The sequence below is a fragment of the Monopterus albus genome, unplaced genomic scaffold, assembly GCF_001952655.1.
Source record: "Monopterus albus unplaced genomic scaffold, M_albus_1.0 scaffold67.1, whole genome shotgun sequence".
Lineage (NCBI taxonomy): Eukaryota > Metazoa > Chordata > Actinopteri > Synbranchiformes > Synbranchidae > Monopterus > Monopterus albus.
This window is the reverse complement of record NW_018127947.1, coordinates 226,259-246,596: the sequence shown is the minus strand read 5'-3', so window position 1 is coordinate 246,596 and position 20,338 is coordinate 226,259. Positions and strand designations below refer to the sequence as shown.

Genomic DNA, 20,338 nt, shown 5'->3' with positions numbered 1-20,338 from the left:
TTGGCAACTCCAGCTGTACAGTACTGGCCTGGCCTCTGAGAGCAACTTGGGGTTCAGCATCTTGCCCTAGGACACTTTGACTTTTGGACTCGGGGAAACTGGAAATCGAACTGTCAACTCTTCGACCAGGGGTCAACCCTCTCTACCCCGGAGTCACAGCTGCTAATTGTTGCACTGGTCATATCATTTGACACGGTCACTTCTCAGACAAAACATTTGTGTAGTCTGGATCCAGTATTATGGCCTAAACAGCCTTTCATACCTTTCCACTGATAGTTATTTCTGTGCATTAAACTATAACAATATAATGTGGTGCCACTGAGCAAACCAAATGTGCAACCAGCAATAACTGACTTCTCTCTTTCTGCTTCTGTCACTGTCTTTTATTTCCTCTCTGCAGTGAGAAGAGGAAGTTGCAGGTGAATATCGCAAGTCCCATCCAGTTCAGCATGCATGGGAGGAAGCGCACGGTCATTGTTGAGCCCAAAATCAACCAGTCACAGCCAGACTTCACCAAGAGCCGGTCTGGTTACATCCTGGCTGTTCCTGGAAATTAAGTGAGCCAATCAAAAAGTACCTGATTTCCTGCCAGGCTCGGATGATGATGACTTTCTTCTGAGTCACTTCTTGTGTTTCTTGCAGAGCTGCTGATAATGTGATGGTGTAGATAGCAGATCTCTAGGAGGACTGGGGTAACCGAATCCTTCAACTGCAAAGCCATGCCAAATTTGACCTATTTTGTACATTTGTGTGTAATGTTACTATGAACAGAAAGTGTACTGTATGTCTACGTGCAAAACGTTAATGGCTAAACAAACCGAGAAATGTGCACTAAATGATAATCCACCAAAGTGATGTAATTTTTGTTTTATCCAAATTTGAAATGATTTGCTTGTCTAATATTTAGTTTAATGTGGATTGTGGGTTAAGGTGAGAGGAGATTATGCAGCAACTGTTTTCGCAGAACCAATGATGTTGCATAATAGTGATATTTAAATCCTGTCAGCTCCCTGGGAGGAGCAGGTCACAAGTGAAACCCCTAAAAATGAAGGGAGAAGGTATTTATGTTTGGTTCTGATTCTCTGCTTTAAAATGGAATAATGATGTTAAGACCTACCTACTGAGGTGGAAACTGAAAGGAAGTGCAGCACCCACTTTTAGTTCATTCAGTGTTTACAATCACATGTGGGAGCAGTGAGTAAGAAAACATGACTCAGTGATTCACTTAGTGTCTGATGCACCAATTATTCACAGGATGTTGAGTAGGATGTGTTGAGCATATCCAGAACATCACAGCCTGCTTCATACTAAATCCTTTAATTTAAATTCTGCATCTTATACTTTCCTACTGCAATGTCTGTACTTTTATAATACTCTAATACTGCTTATATATTCAAAGTTAGATTATACTGTATGTAAGCAGCATGAGATTATGTATGCACAGGACTATACTGCATTTAGTGTCCAAAAGGATGTTATAAGAATACTGTAGAAAGCAGATATGGAGACAATAACCAAGGCATTAGTTTTTACAACAGTTATTTTCTGTTCATATTCTCTTAATAAGTAAGATTTAATGTTCTAGCATAGCTACCCAGTACTGCATGGTCCCATGTGAACTCCAGTCTCTGAACACATTAGCTATCTTAAGTGAATCACCTAATGACTTGTAGTAGTCCTTAGTCCCTGGGAACAGACTTTCACTTGACAAATATTCCCTTCATCAGAGAGGAAGAGTGTGCACACTGTGTGTCTGTGTGTGTGTTGATTAGCTCTTCTATTCTTGGCTCAGATAGCGAGAGCCTAGCCAGTGGCCACAGCGATGGAGTGGAGACCGGGGTGTGCAGTCTGTCATGCTTTACCTGTGTGTGTGAACAGAGGACTGTTTGGACACTTGATTCATCAGATTGTGCTAAATTCCCTTCATTTTTCTCTGTGTGGGAAGCCAGTTCACACTGATAATCACATCATCAACACTTCTCACAGGCTGTTGGCTGCGTTGAAAGTTTGTGTTAACACATTTACAATATGCTCTTGAACTAAGTATTGAAAAAATTTGTGGCAGCACAGAAGACCATGAGATGGAGATAGCTGGCTTTATAATGTGCATTTATTATTAGTTTATGTAAGGTGGTAGTGTCACACAGCTAACAAGCTATGAAAACTTCCTCTATTTTGACTCTGTTCCCTCAGAGGTCCGCGCTGCCTGTAAATGTTCAGCAGAGCCAAGGTGCATATCAGAGCTGAAGGTGACACAGAAACCTGTTCCAGTTTCCTCTTTCCGAAAGTTTCAGAACAGCTCTTAAATGAACCTCATAGTGAGATTTTCTTTATTTCTTGAACCTCAGCTTTTTGGCTGACATGAGCAAGAAGTTATTACTGCTAAAATCTAAACTTGAACATCTATAGTGTCGTGACAACTGGACAAACCAGCGTTTTTATCATGGTTATCATACATGTGACAGGTCATGATGATCCAAGAACCAACACTGCATCATCTCTCTACCTGCAGAGACTTGTCTGTATTGTCTCTAAGTGAAGAACTGAACGCTGAGGCACGACAGTTGTAAATCAGGGCTCCCTGGGCATCTGGCTTGGATGAACAGGCTGAGACACTCTTGTCAACTTGTCTTTAGCAGGAAGGAAAACTTGTTAGCAGTCATTTGAACCACACAGCCCTCTAATTGTGCTCAAGTGTTGTCTGAGCAAGCTGTTTATCTTAATTAGTTTGCAAGTTCCTCTGTTCTTCTTCACTGCTTCCTGGTGGATGACCTTGTGTTGTTACTTGATAAGGCAAAAAGACTTGTTTGGGGAAACTGGTGTATTCATAGTGTGGATTAAGGAAGTGACATAAATAGACAGTTTTCAACAGAGCTTAAGATCAGTGACTGCCTGTGATGTATGTGTGAGTATAACACTGCAACGCCCTGTATCCTCCAGCACTGTCATCTCCCACAAGCCTGTTCACTGCTCAGCTTTAGGATGGACTGCATGTCACTTCTCACTCCAGTGCTTTTCTCATTGCTCTCCTAAGTCATAATCACTGGGTTCCTTGCCCAGCAGCGCTGACTGTACCATCCTGCAGGGCAATGAAGGTTTTCCAGTTTTTGTTTGTTTTTCTTTCAGCCATCCTGTGCTCAGGAGGCCTGGAAAAAAAGGGAAATACACCAGCAACAAGACATGTCGCACAATAGGAATGTCATACAGCAACAAAAAACAAAGATGAAACAAGACAAAGCTGAGTATATTAACCAGAAATAGGATCTAACACGTAAGAAAGGATAAAGACACTGTCATATCTTTGTTAGTGTTAACAGATCTCCTGAAAACATCAAAGTCTACAATGTGTCTGTGTAGTTTCTGACTTTCTGGACCTGTGTTAGTCAAAGTAGTTTCCTAAAACAGCTGGGCACTGTATGTTTTAGCGTACATTACAGGAGGAAATAGTGCATTTCTCAGGGACTATTTTCAGCAGCGTACTGATATACATTTGGTTGTGACTAAGTATTTAGAGCAAAAAGGCAGTGTAGTTGGGATTGAGTCAAAATAAACTACAGCGCCCATGTCTCCCAGTCTATAGTGTGAACACAGATCAGGCTGTAGATGCACACTGTTCTTGTTAGTAGGATCAAGTCATTGTCGGTTTTGTGTTTTGTTGACAGTTTTGTTGTACTTCACAGTGCTCTGATTTCTTTTTAAACCCAGTCACTGATGATTTACAGTACATTCATTATCAGCTTTACTGCAAATGTAAAAATCACAGGCTTTACCTAATTACTCCTTTATAAATGGGCATAAAGGAACATCACATATGAATATTAAGCCAAGAAGACTTGTGCCATTGTGCTCATCCTCTTACTGTTCTCTATAATGAGAGCTTACCAAGTACATTCTTCTAGTTTTGTTTCAGACATATTTGACATGAGGCTGTTCTCAAGCCTCCCCATGTTAGCCAAAGGGTAACTGATTCCATTTTCTGTTTTTTATTATTTATTCAAAATCCTTATGTATGCACCTTTCATTCAGTATGTGCCTAATTATATAATAATTTTCTATTTTGCATATTTGTGTAATGTTTCATTATAATACCGTAATAATTATATCCAAGCTAACTATAAAGGCAACTGATGTAATTTTGTGCAAATATTTTTTGTATATATACAGATGATGCATCCCTTGATGTTCCATAATGACAACTATTTCAGTAATCATTTTATTAATAAATTTATTTGCTTCAGTATCTGATTCTTGTTCTTTAAGCTTTTTAACTGGTGGTGATAATACTGTGTGTGTGTGTGTGCCGTTGTATTACTTATGTTATGGGGACTGAAACCTGTTAACATGCTCGCGCTGGTCCCCACAAGTTAAAGTTAGGCTAAGTCTACAGGAAATGATTGCAAGTCAATGTAAAGTCCCCACAATGAATGAAAACAGAATGAGAGAGAGAAAGAGAGGGTATGTTAAGATGTTATCCACATCATTGTGCAGGACACTGCTCGTCTAGATATTGAACAAAAACTGATGTTATGCGGACTCGGATGTTGCTCGAAGCCAGTCAGTCTCTACATTGTGATGTGGTAATAATTAGGGGGAGCTCTGTGTTAACCCACCCACTAACAACTGTTTCATCAGCTGATGCTGAAACAAATGAAACCCCTGCAGTTGGCATGACAGCGCTGCTCCCCTCTGCCACTGTGTCAAGCATCACCAGCTTCCACCAGCAAGGGTTTATGATCCACTGAGTGAGAGATGATTATCTGCTGAGCCCTTTTTTTCCTCAAGGGCAGTGACTAAGTAAGACTGACTGACCTCCTGCTTAAATACTAAATGGTTGTTAATGGACAGAGAGTGACACGCAAGAAGTGAAATGACCCAAACCAATTTTTTTGTGGGGGCTCAGTATATCTAGGCACTGACTCCCAACTAGGGCTCCATGTACCCTGCAGGTGCTGGAGACTGGGAAGCTACACATAATTACAGACTGATGTTAGTTACAATTAACTACAAACAAACAAACACGCTGTCTGCACAGGACTAGTGTCCCAGCAAATAGAATCATTTGTAGACTGATTGGGAATGCATGAGCACTGTTGAGTGAGCAGAAAGAGGTAGTTTAAAGAAAAGTAGCAGAAACAATGGTCCATAGTGGATATGTAAGAAATGGGCAGCCACCAAGTGTTAGTTGAAACATTACACAAATCTACTGAAAAATGATCATTAAGCATGGACTGAAAACACATAAGTAATCGTGTTAAATAACAACTGGTGTAAAATATAATTCAAATTAACACTTTTGGAATATGACTTGAGTTCATCTCACCACTGAGCCATCGTACACAGAGCCACTGTCGTCTGTTTGTCTCCCTTTTTGAAGAGTGAAAGAAAGTGAAATAACAATCCCTTGTTGTCTGGCATGTTTTTTTTTTTTTTTTTTTGGCCATTTCAGCATTTGTTTGATAGTGACAGACAAGAAAGGTGAATACAACATACAGCAAAGATTTTTTTGAATTGCAGTTTTATTTAGCATGTTTAACTAATGGGCCACTGTAAACTCCATATTTGAATTGAATAACATAATTATTAGGAGAATTATTTTTGTCTGAAGTGACCTACAGTTCTTCCAAACAGACACTCGCAATAGGAGCAGTCTATCTGGGGTTCAGCATTATTTTTCAAGGACATTTTGACACTCAAACCACTAACCAATCAATTACTAGCCAATTACAACTGCTGTGACCAGAGGGTTCCAAGTTTTATTCCCAGTCCAGGGAAAAAATCTGGAAAGTCTCATTCCCTCATTACAACCATAGAGAGGTGAGTAAGGCTATTAACCCTGTTAACTGTCAAACTCCAGTGACTGTCCATGGCCAACACATCTGTAACTGCGGATGTTTCTCACTGAAACGTCCTGTGTAAAGTTATGTTTTTTTTTAAAAAAGAGATGCTGATTGCCAGGGCAGATAAGTGTGTGCACATCAGTCCACAGCTGGAGTTGTAAAAAGACAAGTGATGGCCTTGAACAATCAGTGCATTTTATTTTCCATCACAGTACAAAAATAAGTTAAAATAAGCAGAAAATAACTGAAAAAGGTTGAATTACAGCAACAACTTTTTTTGTCTTTTTTCAAAAAAGAACATTTTTATTGAACAGCATCAATCCCACCACCCCACCAAAGAAAAACTAACTTCTCTAGTTCTAATACCAGTGGCGTTGGTGTGTGCTCCTGGTCCAATAAGAAAACACATAAACATTCTTCTGTACAATTAAAACACTGTCTTTCTCACACACACACGCACGCACACACACACACACACACACATGCAGCCACCAAAAGCCTCTCTTTATGAAGTTCTTAACCACTGTTTCTTTTTTTTTAATCTACAAAGTACGCAACAAGATACAGAAAAGAATTGGACAGAAATCATTAACTATCACTTGAGTCTTTTTTCATATTTTAGAAGCTTTTAAAAGTATTTTTCAAACAACTACTCAATAATGCAAAGTGGGAAATAATGGCACATTTCAAGTGAGTCAGGACAGGTGGACAGGGAGAAAATGATTCAGGGTCCTCGTTTGAGGCTTTTTACCCTAGTGCCCCGTTGTTTTCTGCCAGAGCAGAAGCCCGTTCAAAGGGCATGTCCCCCTGTTGTGCTGGAACAAACACTCCAAATTAACGGTCTCACTGATCTAACTCCATATGACAGCCCCAGTCCCACGGCTGAGAAGGCTACAGGCTGTGACAATCTGAGCTGCTCATTTTCTCTCATTCACACTAACAAAGCAGCGGAGAGACCTTCAGTTCTCTGGGAACAACTTTTAAACATGGCAGAAGCCTCTTGTTGGCATTACCAGTGCACAGATTTTCAGAACACTGCTGCAAAGAAAAGAGTGCACACACTTTGTATTGAAATGAGATTTTAAAACCCGTAAATAAACTTCTCTTACATTTCTGCGTGGAAATACTGTAGCTTATCCAGTGATTGCAGTCACTGGAGGCAGCGAAGAGCTGTTGAGTATCGCTTCAGCAATTCTCTTATGAAAATGAAAAGCCACATATCTTGGTTGTTATGCATGTTTTCTGGTTTGGTTGCCATGGTATTCCCATTGCACACTGCAGCATGTTATTTTAGTCTTGTGGTTTCTCTGTTTGAAAATGTAATTATTCCTGTCAAGGTCACCTCATCTCCTCCAGCCTGTTTGTCACCTCACATTTGATTTGCACAGAACAGATGCTGATGGATTATCTCCAAGGTAAGCTGGGCTTTCTGCAGTGATGATGAACAAGTACCACAGTTCATTTATTTCCCTTGAAAAACGTGTGTACTTTCTCTTTGTGATATGCGAGACAGCAGGCCGGGTTAGCTCCTCATACTGAACAAAAAGTAAAAGGATGGTTTGTTCTGTCAGGGTGTCCTTGATGATGTCACTTTGGTGATGGTCAGATTTAACATTGGTTTTGGTTGAGGGGCCTTTAATTAGATAGTGATAAATCCCTGCAACTTTAATTTGCATAAACCAGATCAATCATCATTCCCACCAAAAGTAATCACACCGGCTACACCAGAAACCTGCCCTCTTCATTCCTTCCCTTCTCAGCGTTTCTCATCATGATTTTCATTTACATTAAATGTGCCTAAATAATACATATGTAAATAGGAATATATTAGGTGTGAGTGAGCAGTTCTTAGCAGATGAAAATCCACCCCATCATTCAACAACTGGACAGACAGTAGAGTATTCCATGTTCTCAGATCTGTGGAATTTTCATTGAAGATATGGCACGGTTTTAACATTTTCTATGCTGAATCATAAGCACAAAATCAAACATCATTCCATAGTGGTTGCAACACAACCTACTGACAAAAGTACAAAAAGAATTTCCCTGGTAAACAAATAGCCTATTTTAGCAAGCACAGCTAAATAAACTAATGTCACTTTGTTCACAGCATTCCCTAATGCAGATGCAGTTAGTTTACAAATCAAGTAAAAAAGAAAATGAAGGAAAATTGCTCCTGCCCTCCCGGGAACTCTGATAAATTCATGGCACACGTGCAAAACATTACATTTCTAAGTAAAAAATAAATAAATAAATAAAAACAAGAAAGCCTGTTTCAGAAAAGCAATGAATAAACCCCCATAGGTTTAAGCCTTTGGGGAGTCAAACATCCATTAACTTGTTTTATCTTTGTCTAGATGAATATAAAGTCAGTTTTTCTGAACAAACACAATATGACCACTTATCACTGGCCATACATCCTCTGGCTGTCATGTTTTAATTAATCAAAAGTCCCACATGTTTTCTCATTGTCCATCCAGTCAACTGTTGTTCTGATGCAGAGCCACAAACAGAAAGCCACAAAAATATGGATCCAGCACTGGTGGCCCCCCTGCTGTTCTTCCCATAGATAGTCAGATATGCATTGCAGAAAAAGTGTCCATTCGTATCCGTATGAATGGAGGGGATGTGGGTGTTGGCATTCTGAGAGCCAGGGTTTGCAGCCTGGGATGTCTGTTCATCCATGATGCATGAAGAAAGCCAGTCAGGCGATGGCCCTCACCCTCCTGCAGTAGGCAGTGCACATCACATCGTCAGACAGTCAGAAGGTCACTGGTAGGCTGCTGCAGCCTCAGTCCTGTCCACATTCATTGCTGTAGATGTATGCTTTCTTTACTAATGTTTTTTGTTTGATTTTTTATAGTATACAGTATTTCTTATTGATATATGTCTGTATGTTAGCAAAGGGTTTACCCAAGTCTGGCATTTTTTGTTTATATATTATTGTCAAAAAAGTCTTTCAAGTTTACAGAAAATCCATCTTTTGTTTGTTTGACAACAGAATTTGACCTTGATAATTACAAGAGTGCTTTTAAAAGCTATGGCCAATTGTGGTAAAATTTCATACTTCAAGCACAAACATTTGAAATCAACATAATAAAGAAGAAGATTCTGTTATTGGTCTTACAGGATACAAAGTTATTTGAAATGTCTAACACTTCCTAGCTCTCCTAGTCTCACTGCAGTTTGAACAACAATAAATAAATAACATCACAAATAATCTTTCAAATGTGTCAAAATGCCAGACTGGAGTACCTCCCCTGACCCCTTTGCTCCCCCACCCCACCCCAGCATCCCCTCACCGGTCCAGGCCAATGAGCAGGCGGCTCCTCTCCTCCTCCTTCTGGCTCTCGTTCTTCAGGTCAGCAAACACCTGAGTGAAGTAGTGCGGGTCGGAGTTGATCTGCAGCATCTTTGCACTCATCAGGTTGATGATAGACAGGCAGCGGTCCCAGAAGGTCTCCTTGGAGCTTTCCACCAAGAAGGGCTTGAGAGGGTAGGAGATCTCATTGCCCATGTAGGAGTAAGACAAGTAGAGGCAGGTGAGCAGCACGGCTTGCAACTCATGCTCCGTGGCCACCTCAGAGGAGACCACGTCACGGCACAGCATGTAGACAAAGACCACGTTGGCGGGGGTGATGAATCCCTGGTCCTGCCATCCTTGGAGCAGCAGGGAGCGGTCCACACTGCGCAGCCACAGCACTGGGTCGGTAGGCGACAGGTGTTTCAGCCGGTAACAACGCCGGCAAAGAAACTCCCCGAGGCAGCGCAGCAACTCACTGGTGGAGGCCTGAACAATAACTCTTTTTGGAGTCCCAGGGGCCACATTGGAGCTGATCAGTGGGGCCTTCTTGACAGACGATGCTGTGTTGTTTGAGTTCTTGGTGACCGCTGGAGTGCTCTGATCCTGGTTGAAGGTGGACAGGTTGGCGCATGACTGCGACTTCTTCAGGTTTTCATTGTTCAAGTGGGTGACATTGTTCTGGTAGGTGCCATTAGGCTGCACCTTCTTGGAGCCTTTCTTCTTGGCTGACACTGCTACAATCCGCTTCCATGGGAGCACATTGATGAGCGAGTGGCGCTTCAGGTTCTTGTCTTTGGCATTCTTGCTGTTCTGAACAGCTGTGTAGTGGCCCACAGTGGCCGGTCCATCCTCAAAGAGAGCCGCCTTTCTGTAGCTAGGTGACAAAGACAGCACGGTTCCCATTGTGAGTGTGGAGGGGTGTCCAGGGGCTTTAGCCGCACTGGGTTCGAATGATGTCTGCCAGGGGACTTCCTGAGGGTCTCAAAACCTCAGTGCTTCTGGGAGCTGGGGGTCCTGGGCTACAGGCAGCCACTGGGCATCTAAAGCCTTGGAGGAGATTGTCCTAATAACTGCTCTCTGCTGGGATAATGACCACCCCAACCAAAACAGTCTCTGTTGTTTTTCAGCTCCCTGTCTGCACCTCCAGATGGCCACTGGTGGAAACAGAAAAGATCAACAATCCGAAAAATAACTAGTAAATGAGCTGCCTTTACTTTATCCATAGATGTTTTCAAATAGCAAAACAATCCTTTAATCTGACATTAGATCTAGAATAATTCCTCTTACATCAGATAATATCCGAGTTATCAGTTCTGTAATGTTATTGGTGTATTTGTGTCAGTTATATAGACTTCTATACCACATTTGATTGAAAATATGTGGTAGATTTATAAACATTTTATGAGGAGAGATCCATATTTTATGGGCAATGACCGACAAGTCATACTGAACCACAGGCCACCACTAAAATGGAAGACAGGAACGTAAACACCATAATAACAGGTAAAGGTCGCCTTTGATGCAGTGAGGACGCAGCACATTAAACAACAAAGCCCCAGTCATATGATTTACTTCCAGTCAAAGCAGATAAATAATGACATAATCTTAGCCTATTTCCTTCCACTGCAGTATTTATGCGTATGATCGACTTTGCTCACTTATCCTGGATCCAAGCTGCTCGATCGTTCATCGTTTTGTTATTAATCTGAGGGTTGATTGGTCAGTTGTGGAAGAAATTCCATAACATGAGCTTTTAATATATGACTTAACTAGACTACATTGAGCTGTTTTCTTGGGCTTCTTCCTGTGATAAGGAGTTGTGTACATCGGCTGCTCTCCATGGTGCTGAAACGGAGCGTCTGCGTCGAAATAGAAAGGCTGGCCATATTAGGCGGTGGCTGAAAAATAAAAAATATCCTCATCCTTTCTCCCTATCCATAAATATATCACAATATTACAGTGACTATGTTTATCTGCAGCTTCACGTCTCCGTTTATTTCAATTTATTGTCATGATTTCCCGATTAAATATAGCTGCGCATCATCAAATAGCCTAATAAATCAACGAATGTGTGCAAACTATAAGTAGGCTACTACACTTTCAGCAAGAATATGTCCCAAAATTTAAACAAACTTACCAGATCTCAGGCTGTATGAGAAATGAATTGCGCCGTAGAGATGATGCTTCCCGTCCTGAATCCGTGTTTTCCTTATAAAACGCGAACAAAACATAAAAGCATCTCGGAGAATTAGAAATACGACAAAGTATAATCCGAGCCGAGGCAAGAGGCAAACGATGGATGAATACGCCTGGTGTCGGCGGTGTGTAGACGGTGGTCCGCAGTTGTGGAATGATGAAGATGTGCTCCTGGTCCTCCCGGCCGTGAGATGCGGATGCTGCGAGGGCTGGTGCTGTGTTGTGTGAGGACGGCTGACGCAAAGACGATGGTGGGGCGCCTCTCTGCGCTCTGTGCGCGGTGCTGCTGGAAAACTACTCCGCCTATAGATACACACAGCATGCGATCATGCAACATGAACCCACTGAACTCCTAGAATGTTTTTCTTCGTTACAACGTTAGTCTCAAGTCAACCTAATATATGATGTAAGTTTGTATTAAGTATAGGACTTTTATTTTAATTTCCACAGGCCTTTAGTGTTTTACAGTAATATCAGTCATCCTATAATATCCCAGAAGTCCCTAACTGGAGGTTTGTAGCCTACACTTCGGATCATAATTTTGCTAGGCTATTTGGGCAGATAGGCCTACTGCTGTTTTATTCAGTGTTTGATATCAGCCAGTCGTCTATTACAAATATGGTGGAGATTCCCCAGATAAAATTCTGTAAAAAACTAAGAAAACAGAGTAAAGGTTGTTGTCTCCTTCTCACGAAACCAACTGAATTAGCACACAGTATTGGCTTGGGTCAAGAATGAGTGGTGTGAGCTACCTAAAGGGTCTACCATAAAGGTCTATTTATCACCATAGTTGTAGGTGTAGGATATTAACTAATTAAGTCTAAATTTCTATTTTATTTCTCAGTGATAGCTACAGCACTGAATATTTTCAGCCAGAATAACCCTAGATTGTCTTACTGCTCATAATGACAGAAGACTGAATGACAACAGAATGGCAGAAATTGTATTTCAATAGCTCATGTAAATTAAATCTGTAGGAAAATGAGCTCCTGATAAATGTTTACGACCTATTTCAATAAAACTACTTTTCCCAAAATCCGTTAATTCCCAACATGCAAGTTTTACGCTGACGTCATGTACGCTGAGGAACGTAGTCCACGCACGTATTTTTCATTCAAGCAGTATTTGAATAAGGAAGATGGCGGCTGCAGCAGTGGTTGAATTTCAGAGAGCTCAGTCTCTCATTAGCACCGACCGCAACGCCTCTATTGACATTCTCCATTCAATAGGTAGGTGTTCAGGGATTATTCTGAGATGTACTCTGTTTCTCTGTAATTTGTTATTTCTCAGCAAGTTTTAGGCGGCGGGGTTAGCGTGTTAGCTAGTGGCGTTCAGTTGCAAGAGCCGGTGGTGTGCCGTGCTGACTCACTGTTGAACGATAGTGACTGATAGTAGATTTTAGCTTGTTAGTGCCTTAGCCACTTTGCCAACTTTAGGCCTGGGCGTGAAATGTGTTGTGTATGTAGTCAGCAGTGTCATATTATTGATTGTTTAGCTGGGTTTTGTGTTGTTACCAGTGACTACAATTTCTAAGCTAATTAGCATTAGCCTCTCCTACAGGCTGTAATGCTAGCAGGATTGCTAGCGTCATTAGCTTGTCGACAAAAGAAGCTAACGTCTTATCAACACGGGAAAAAATAAGCCCTCTCGTAGTGAAAAGAAGTACTACCAATTGTGTATCACTGGGGATAACTTTAAGTAATTGGCCAAGTTTTTGTTGTGGTTTTATGGTTGCGAAAACATGATCAAATTGAGAATGCACGACTGTTTACAGTAAACAGATCTTACAGTACTTCACTGTTCTCAAATTGCCTTGTCACATCGGCCCTCTAGCTATCCGCTGTTTATCTCAAATACTGATGTTTAGGCTGTGTGTTTGTGTGTATCGGTGTGGTGCTGCAATTATTCACTGATTAAACAATCTGACAGAAAAACAAATTCACAAATTGTTATAATGACATTTATCAAGCATAAAAGCCAGACATTCAGTTCTGGCTTCACAAATGTGATTATCAACTGCCTTTCTCTTTTGGCCTTTCTTGTAAATTAAAGATTTTTAAGTTTGGGCTGCACTATGAGCTGGTCAAAAAAGCAACTCGAAGATGCAACTTTAGGCTTTGGGTAATTGTGATGGGTATTTTAAACCACTTTTATGATGATTTTTATACTGATATTTACAAATGGAAATAACAGTTGCTGTCAGCTTGGTTTATGGGTATATTATGTAAATAAATTGGAAATAACAGATTGTGACATCAAAAACCATAAATCATAGTTTCCAAAATTTAAAACTCCAGAAATGACACATAAAATAACAAAGGAGGGCTAACTATGGTTCTCTAACTATTTAAACTTTCACATCATGCTGGAATTTAAATGAATAGTTTCTAATGCTATGTTGCCTCCTTTTTGTAACAGTGAGGAGAGATGTTCAAGAGAATGACGAAGAAGCTGTCAGGGTTAAAGAACAGAGCATCCTGGAGCTGGGGACACTTCTGGCCAAGACAGGACAGGCTGCAGGTAATACTTTGGTGTTCATTCTGTGTCTGTTATTATTCATCCAAGTCTCAAGATGCTGTAATACCATCTCATTATGAGTACGTTTACATTTTTTGAAAAAATGTATTTTGTTTTTCTGTCTCCAGAACTTGGGGGTCTGCTGAAATTTGTGAGACCTTTCCTGATTTCTATCAGCAAGGCTAAGGCAGCCCGGCTGGTCCGCTCTCTGCTGGACCTCTTTCTTGACATGGAGGCAGCCACGGGGCAGGAAGTAGAGCTATGTCTTGAATGCATTGAGTGGGCCAAGGCTGAGAAGAGGACCTTCCTGCGGCAGGCGCTGGAGGTAAGGGCGGTTAAAATAGCACTGTGGGTGCTATCAAGATGCTGTAATGTGCTCAAGCCCACAAAATGTACTGTATAAGAGGAGGGGACAACTGAATAACCCTGGAATATTGAGCCTTGAGTAAGGCCCTGTGAGATCCTTAGAAGAGGAGGTTGATGACCTTGTATAAGCAAAAGTTATAACAACTTGTGTAGACCAAGTTGTGCAGTTATACTTTAATTTCCCTACGTTTAACACCTTGATTGCCAATGAGGTAGAAATATTAAGGGAGCTATTTTAGGTTTTATAAACACACCGAAATTTTTCCGTTTGCATTAAATACAGCCTGTCACCAACAGCTGATGTGTTCGTCTTACCAAACCCTGCTCAGCACTTCATGAGCTCCATGATTGTGAAAACAAAAGTGATATCCCCAAACATAAATAACAGCTGTGGGAGAGATCAAATTCTGCATATTCTGAGTCTTGGAGTTGTAGACGCTGTGGTTTCAGACAGATTATAGTGGAGCGGTTGGTTGTCACTAGAAATGCGACACCATTTCTTTGAGTTAAAAGCAACACAGTGCCAGCTATGAGGACATCACACCAGTATGGGTGCCAAAATGAGCTTTGCGACCAAATGACTGCCAGCTTGTTCACACTCGCAGCCAGGAATAAATGAATTACAAAACAGGAGCAACAAGATGTTGTTTTTGTACTCTGTCTAAAGTGTGGAAGAAAACAGTGGAACGAATCTGTATGAATGAATGAGTGAAAGCTAAGAAGAGTGATGCTCTTCAGCCAGGCCATGGGGTGTGACAGCATCAAAGGTACTGTGTGGGTGTGTGTGTACCATGAGCTCAGGTTGAGAGAGAAGTCCCCATGTGTCAACCTTAACATACCATCTGTTTTGTAGAACTCCTGTTAGTAATGTACTTGTATTTCTGCACCATCTGCAAATTTTTCTTAAAATGTAGACAACACGATGACAGGTTTGTGGGTGGGTCAAAATGTCAGTGAAAACTCTTTACTGTGTAGAGCCTCATTAAAACAAAACATCTTGTTCCATTCATCATATTTTCATCATAATTCTTTATTTGTTCTTCTCCTGTTTGTGTCCAGGGACTGCAGATGGAAGCTAGCTAGTAGCTAAATCTGGTGCAATAAATCTCTTTTTATGAGATTAGCATTTTTGTACATTGACCCTGACAATAAATGTGTTGAAACTAAACTTATGTCAATTTCTCTAAAGTTTTCTTAGAAGAAACTTTTGGAGAATGACGTATAAATGAAAACACATTGAAAACAAGCAAAATATATGGAAACTGTAGAACATAGGGCTGGACTTTATAGGTCTAGAACATCAGCAAACACCAGTAAGGAAAATTATGTCTGATGATGCTTGTCTGACAGCACTGTCTTTTCTTTCAGGCACGACTCGTCTCACTCTATTTTGACACCCAAAGGTACCAAGAGGCCTTGGCGCTTGGTGAGTGTTTAGAGCCTGGACTTTTTTTTTTTTTTTTTTTTAAAATGTCAGCATCTGTCTTCCTGCATCACTGTCGGCCACACGCGTTCTCTAGTCCACCAAGAAACTTTAACAATTCATGCGGTCTTATTCCACCCAAGTGTAACAAGTAAAAAATGTATTGAATCTTAAGCTGCTTGTCAAAACATACACGCCAGTTTGACCAAGGTAGCTTGTAAACAAATGTTTACAGCAGCAGGTAGACATTTTTACTTAGAGAGGAGAAAGAATAGCACATATAATTGTGCACTCACCCTCAGCTGTTTACAGTGCTCTGCAGTGTTATTGCAACCTCTTATACAGAATCTCATTCGTTTTCTTTGCCTTAGGCTCCCAGTTGCTGCAGGAGCTGAAAAAGATGGATGACAAGGCTCTTCTGGTAGAGGTTCAGCTCCTTGAAAGTAAGACGTATCATGCTCTCAGTAACCTGCCTAAGGCTCGTGCAGCCCTCACCTCAGCCAGGACCACCGCCAACGCCATTTACTGTCCTCCAAAGCTCCAGGCAGCACTAGACATGCAGTCAGGTCAGATGTGGCTGAAGTGGTCCTACCTACTAGAGTGTGTTACATCATAAACTGATGTTTTTGTTGTTTTTTTTGTGATTCTAATTTAACCCAATGATAGTATCACACTCCTTCATGGCTTTTCACTAACAATGTGAATTGGAAAACACAGTTCATGGCTAATACTTCTGTCACTTCTAACACTGACTGAGCGTTTTGGGTTTCACGTCTTTCAGTCCTACAGTCACATACCAACTGCCATATTTATCTTCAGCCCAGCAAGTTTCTCCAGTTTTTGTTGACATTGCACGTTTTGAGGTGACTGACATGATGTGTTTAGGTCATCGTTGGTAACTGTTGTGCTGTAATCTGGGTTGCAGGGATTATCCATGCAGCAGGGGAGAAGGACTGGAAGACAGCCTACTCCTACTTCTTTGAGGCCTTCGAGGGCTATGACTCTATTGACAGCCCCAGAGCCATCACAGCACTCAAATACATGCTTCTTTGCAAAATTGTCCTCAATTTGTGAGTAGTGCTTTAAACTCAGACATGCATATCTTTTTAACATGACCAAATGAGTTCCTGTTTAATTCTCTGTTGTTTTTCTCTTTCAGGCCAGAGGAAGTTCAAGCCCTGATCAGCGGCAAACTGGGCCTGCGATATGCTGGCCGACAGGCAAGCACCAGTGATTTTCTACTTGTATCAGCTTGGCCGCAGAAACAGTCTAACTTGTTTCAACTGTTGGCAAACATCAGTTATTGTTTTTCCCTTCAGTTCCTGTTACACAAGAAGTATGACTAAGGATGATTCCTTAATGATAATACTATACTACTTGAACTAAATGAAATAGTGCTCCTTACTTTGTTTATAAAACCTTGTAAATGAAATCTTTCTGCGACTTCTCCACATTGAAAGTGTTCTAGTTTTGTCAGAGTTTCTAGTTTCACTTTTATATGGTTACTTCAGTTTTTATCCTTGTAAAAGAAAAAAATAACGTAGTAGATATCAGTCTTGCACAGGTAAACATTTCCATCATGGTTGTCTGTAGAATAACACCTAGATGTTCTTTTTGTTTTGTCTTGATCTGTTTAGACAGATGCAATGAAATGTGTTGCTCAGGCCAGTAAGAACAGGTCGTTATCAGACTTTGAAAAGGTAAGAATCCCTTCGTCTTATTGAGTCTGTGTTGATGGCTTTTCACGCAGATAAGGCTTCCATCTTTCTGGTTTTTTACGCTTGTTCTACAGCTGCTTTTATCTGTTTGGTGACATGCAGAAATAGGTTTCCTTCATTTTTCATTTGGATAATTATAGCTGACAATAAAATATCTAGTGTTTTTCCAAGCGTTTCTTGAGATGAGGTTTTGTACTATGCTTCCACACAACTTGCCTAACTGTATTTCAAGTGTCTTAAATGAGAGTTCTCCATCCTCCAGGCCCTAACAGAGTACAGACCAGAACTGAGGGGTGATCCAATTATCAGCACTCACCTGGCCAAGCTGTATGACAGTCTGCTGGAGCAAAACCTCATCAGAGTCATTGAGCCATTTTCCAGAGTACAGGTGAGGACCTGCTACACCTTCCTTGACAAAGAGTATTACACAATAAAGCCTTGCTGCATTGACAACCAGTCACTAGCACTTTATATTTCCTTGTGCATTATTTCTACATTCTCATAACTTTGTATTCAGACAGGATATGTTTTAATGTAACTAATGCCAGAACATGTCCATGATTTTGGTGCAGTAGTGCCTATATCAGTAATCATCACTGTAAAAAGGTATTTTGTCCCAGTGCCTGTTTTGTACACAGGGTTTATTTTTCATTGACATGAGTGTCTGCTGCCGAGCTTGTGCCTCATCATTTTAACAAAGGAATTAATGGTTCATTGTTTGATTTGTCCCTCCTTTGGTTTTTAGATAGAACACGTATCAGGTCTAATCAAACTGTCGAAGGTATGTATCTGCAGTTGTTCCATTTCTTTCCTGAGCATTAACAACCTCAATTGTATCTTTTAAATGATATGATTCTTTTTTGTTTTTTGTTTTTTTTTGTTTTGTTTATAGGGGGATGTTGAGAGGAAATTATCACAGATGATTCTGGACAAAAAGTTTCATGGTAATTAGAATTATCTGTGCCTAAAAAAATATATCAGAGTTTGCACTTGACAGGCAGCACAAGTGTCGTCACTGTTCTGTGATATATGTATTTATCCTGTGACCCTACTGCCAGGAATCCTTGACCAAGGTGAAGGTGTCTTGATCATATTTGAAGAGCCCCCAGTGGACAAAACATATGAAGCAGCTTTGGAAACAATTCAGAACATGAGCAAAGTCGTGGATTCGCTTTACAACAAAGCCAAGAAGCTGACATAGGTATAAATTAAGTCTGTAAGATATCGTGATTTTTCTTTTTGTTCTCGGCTAATGTTTTCTTTTTCTTCCTCAGAGCAGATTACCGTGGCAGTGTGATGGAGGAACTGTGTGTTTGACCAGCGTGTGTAATATTTTAAGAAGGGGACAAGTGAGAGCAACAAGTCCCACAAACTGCAACAAACAGAATTCCCCATCAAACTCCCCCTCTTCTCCTTCACTGGACAGTTTCATCACTTGTTCATTTTTTCTCTCTTTAATTTTGATATCTCTTCAGGATTCTGTATAACACTCAGCGGCCAAATCAGGCCATCAGGGAATATTGTACAACCACAACATAAAAAGATAAAATGGTTTAAGAAGACTTATGTTTATACCTGGTATAAGGTTGGGCTTCCCGAGCCTTAAGCCAACTCCACTGCAACCTCAAAGGTGTAACATTGACCTCTGCAGCCTGACACTCTGCTACCAGCTGTGTATGCAGAAACCAGGGTTTCACCTTCTTTTTTTCTGTATCTTTCAGAAGCACACTGTTCAGTTTTTGGAAGGTTGCGATATTCTTTGGGCTTCTGAGTTATGGTCAGAGAGCTCCCTCTAGCTCTGATAATTTTTTTTTCTTCATGACAATGCCAACAGTTAAGTCCCCACTGTATTTCAAATATGTATTATACTCACTTTATTTGATTGTTTTTTGTTTAAAAGAAATCAAGATGGCTGCCACATATCTGCCTGTCATGCTTACATAAGTTTAGAGAACACGCAGGATGCCATTTCACCACTAGTGCCACTTTTTTGGCACTTCTGCTTGCCTCAGTGTTTGAGTGCAATATGAAATCAGAGGGCAGAGGTGGAGATTTCCTCTGAGCATCTGAGTTATCCCTGAGTGAGCAATTCTCCATTGTTAGTTCCTAGCACTAGTGCGGTATGCTAGTAACCAAACAATTTGTATGGTTTTGATTCTTTTTTTTTCTCTTATGAAGACATTTTCAAAATAAATATTTTGTATTTTAAGCATTTGGTCTTGTCTCATGCAAAAACAAAACAAACTGCAGATGCTGTTTTGATCAGGTAACATTAATTGTCCACTAAGCAGCGGTGTTTGTTCTACCGTGGAGGTAACGAAAGCTGAAGTTGGTCATGTTGCAAAGTGACTTTGAAATGCATTTAAGAATGGCAATGTGATCCAGGAAGCTGTATAGTAGTTTAGAGGAAGTTAAAGGGAAGGTCTGAAATATTTGAATTCACATGTTAATACTATGAAATACAGAATTCACCCTAGTCTGTTGCTGCAGTATTTGTCACTCATTTGAAAAAGTCAATTTCTCGTCAAAAGGGCATTAAATCAGTTTAACTGACAGCTTTGAATTGTCTTTTATTTTGATTTTTAAACTAAGTGCGATGTTTACTCCACCCATGTTATCAGACCTGGGTACAGAGATTATTTTTCCCCACCATGAAACTCTTTCTGGCCAAGTTGTTTCATCACAAAAGATACAAAACCATCTAATTTTTGCATTACATCAGCAAGTGATGTTCTCTGACACTTTTTGAAAAACCCCTCTTTTTTTGTTCCAGGACAAATTTGTGCCACACATTGAAGGATTTTACCCTCCTTTTCTCTACATCCTGTCTCACTTTGTTTTTTTAATGTTCACTTAATTGAACTGTGTGTACCATATGAAACGAGTGACAGAACCAAGCCATTAATTTTATCACATTTTCCTAAATAAAGCACTTTGTGTTACATATTAAGATATACAATAAGTGTAAAGAAAAATG

General features: G+C 40.4%; 3 protein-coding genes across 5 annotated transcripts in view; 2 read left to right on the top strand and 1 right to left on the bottom strand.

Moving 5' to 3' along the window:
* The window catches only part of myo1d (myosin 1D), a 76,195-nt gene extending 72,122 nt beyond the window's left edge, over positions 1-4,073 (top strand). Inside the window, exons 22-23 of the mRNA XM_020604668.1 lie at positions 401-557; positions 643-4,073. Of these exons, the coding sequence (XP_020460324.1) occupies positions 401-557 (157 nt within the window). The 3' untranslated portion in view covers positions 643-4,073. The remainder of the gene's footprint in view (positions 1-400; positions 558-642) is intronic.
* A 1,440-nt stretch (positions 4,074-5,513) lies between these two features.
* On the bottom strand, positions 5,514-11,615 carry cdk5r1b (cyclin dependent kinase 5, regulatory subunit 1b (p35)). Of its 2 annotated transcripts, XM_020604833.1 has the most exons (3): positions 11,279-11,615; positions 9,140-10,295; positions 5,514-8,563 (listed from the first exon to the last, which is right to left on the bottom strand). In XM_020604833.1, the coding sequence occupies exons 2-3, from the start codon at positions 10,042-10,044 to the stop codon at positions 8,542-8,544; spliced, it is 927 nt and encodes a 308-aa protein (XP_020460489.1). In that variant the 5' UTR covers positions 10,045-10,295; positions 11,279-11,615; the 3' UTR covers positions 5,514-8,541. The 2 variants fall into 2 exon arrangements, with proteins under 2 accessions (XP_020460489.1, XP_020460490.1); XM_020604834.1 differs by lacking the exon at positions 5,514-8,563 and having other exon boundaries at positions 9,136-10,295.
* Positions 11,616-12,428: 813 nt separating this feature from the next.
* psmd11b (proteasome 26S subunit, non-ATPase 11b) lies at positions 12,429-19,914 on the top strand. 2 transcript variants are annotated; one of them, XM_020604824.1, is made up of 13 exons: positions 12,429-12,566; positions 13,756-13,857; positions 13,983-14,179; positions 15,589-15,646; positions 16,015-16,209; positions 16,569-16,713; positions 16,803-16,863; positions 17,281-17,343; positions 17,624-17,749; positions 18,107-18,142; positions 18,254-18,305; positions 18,420-18,562; positions 18,641-19,914. In XM_020604824.1, the coding sequence occupies exons 1-12, from the start codon at positions 12,476-12,478 to the stop codon at positions 18,560-18,562; spliced, it is 1,269 nt and encodes a 422-aa protein (XP_020460480.1). In that variant the 5' UTR covers positions 12,429-12,475; the 3' UTR covers positions 18,641-19,914. The 2 variants fall into 2 exon arrangements, with proteins under 2 accessions (XP_020460480.1, XP_020460477.1); XM_020604821.1 differs by having other exon boundaries at positions 18,636-19,914.
* Positions 19,915-20,338: the final 424 nt, after the last annotated feature.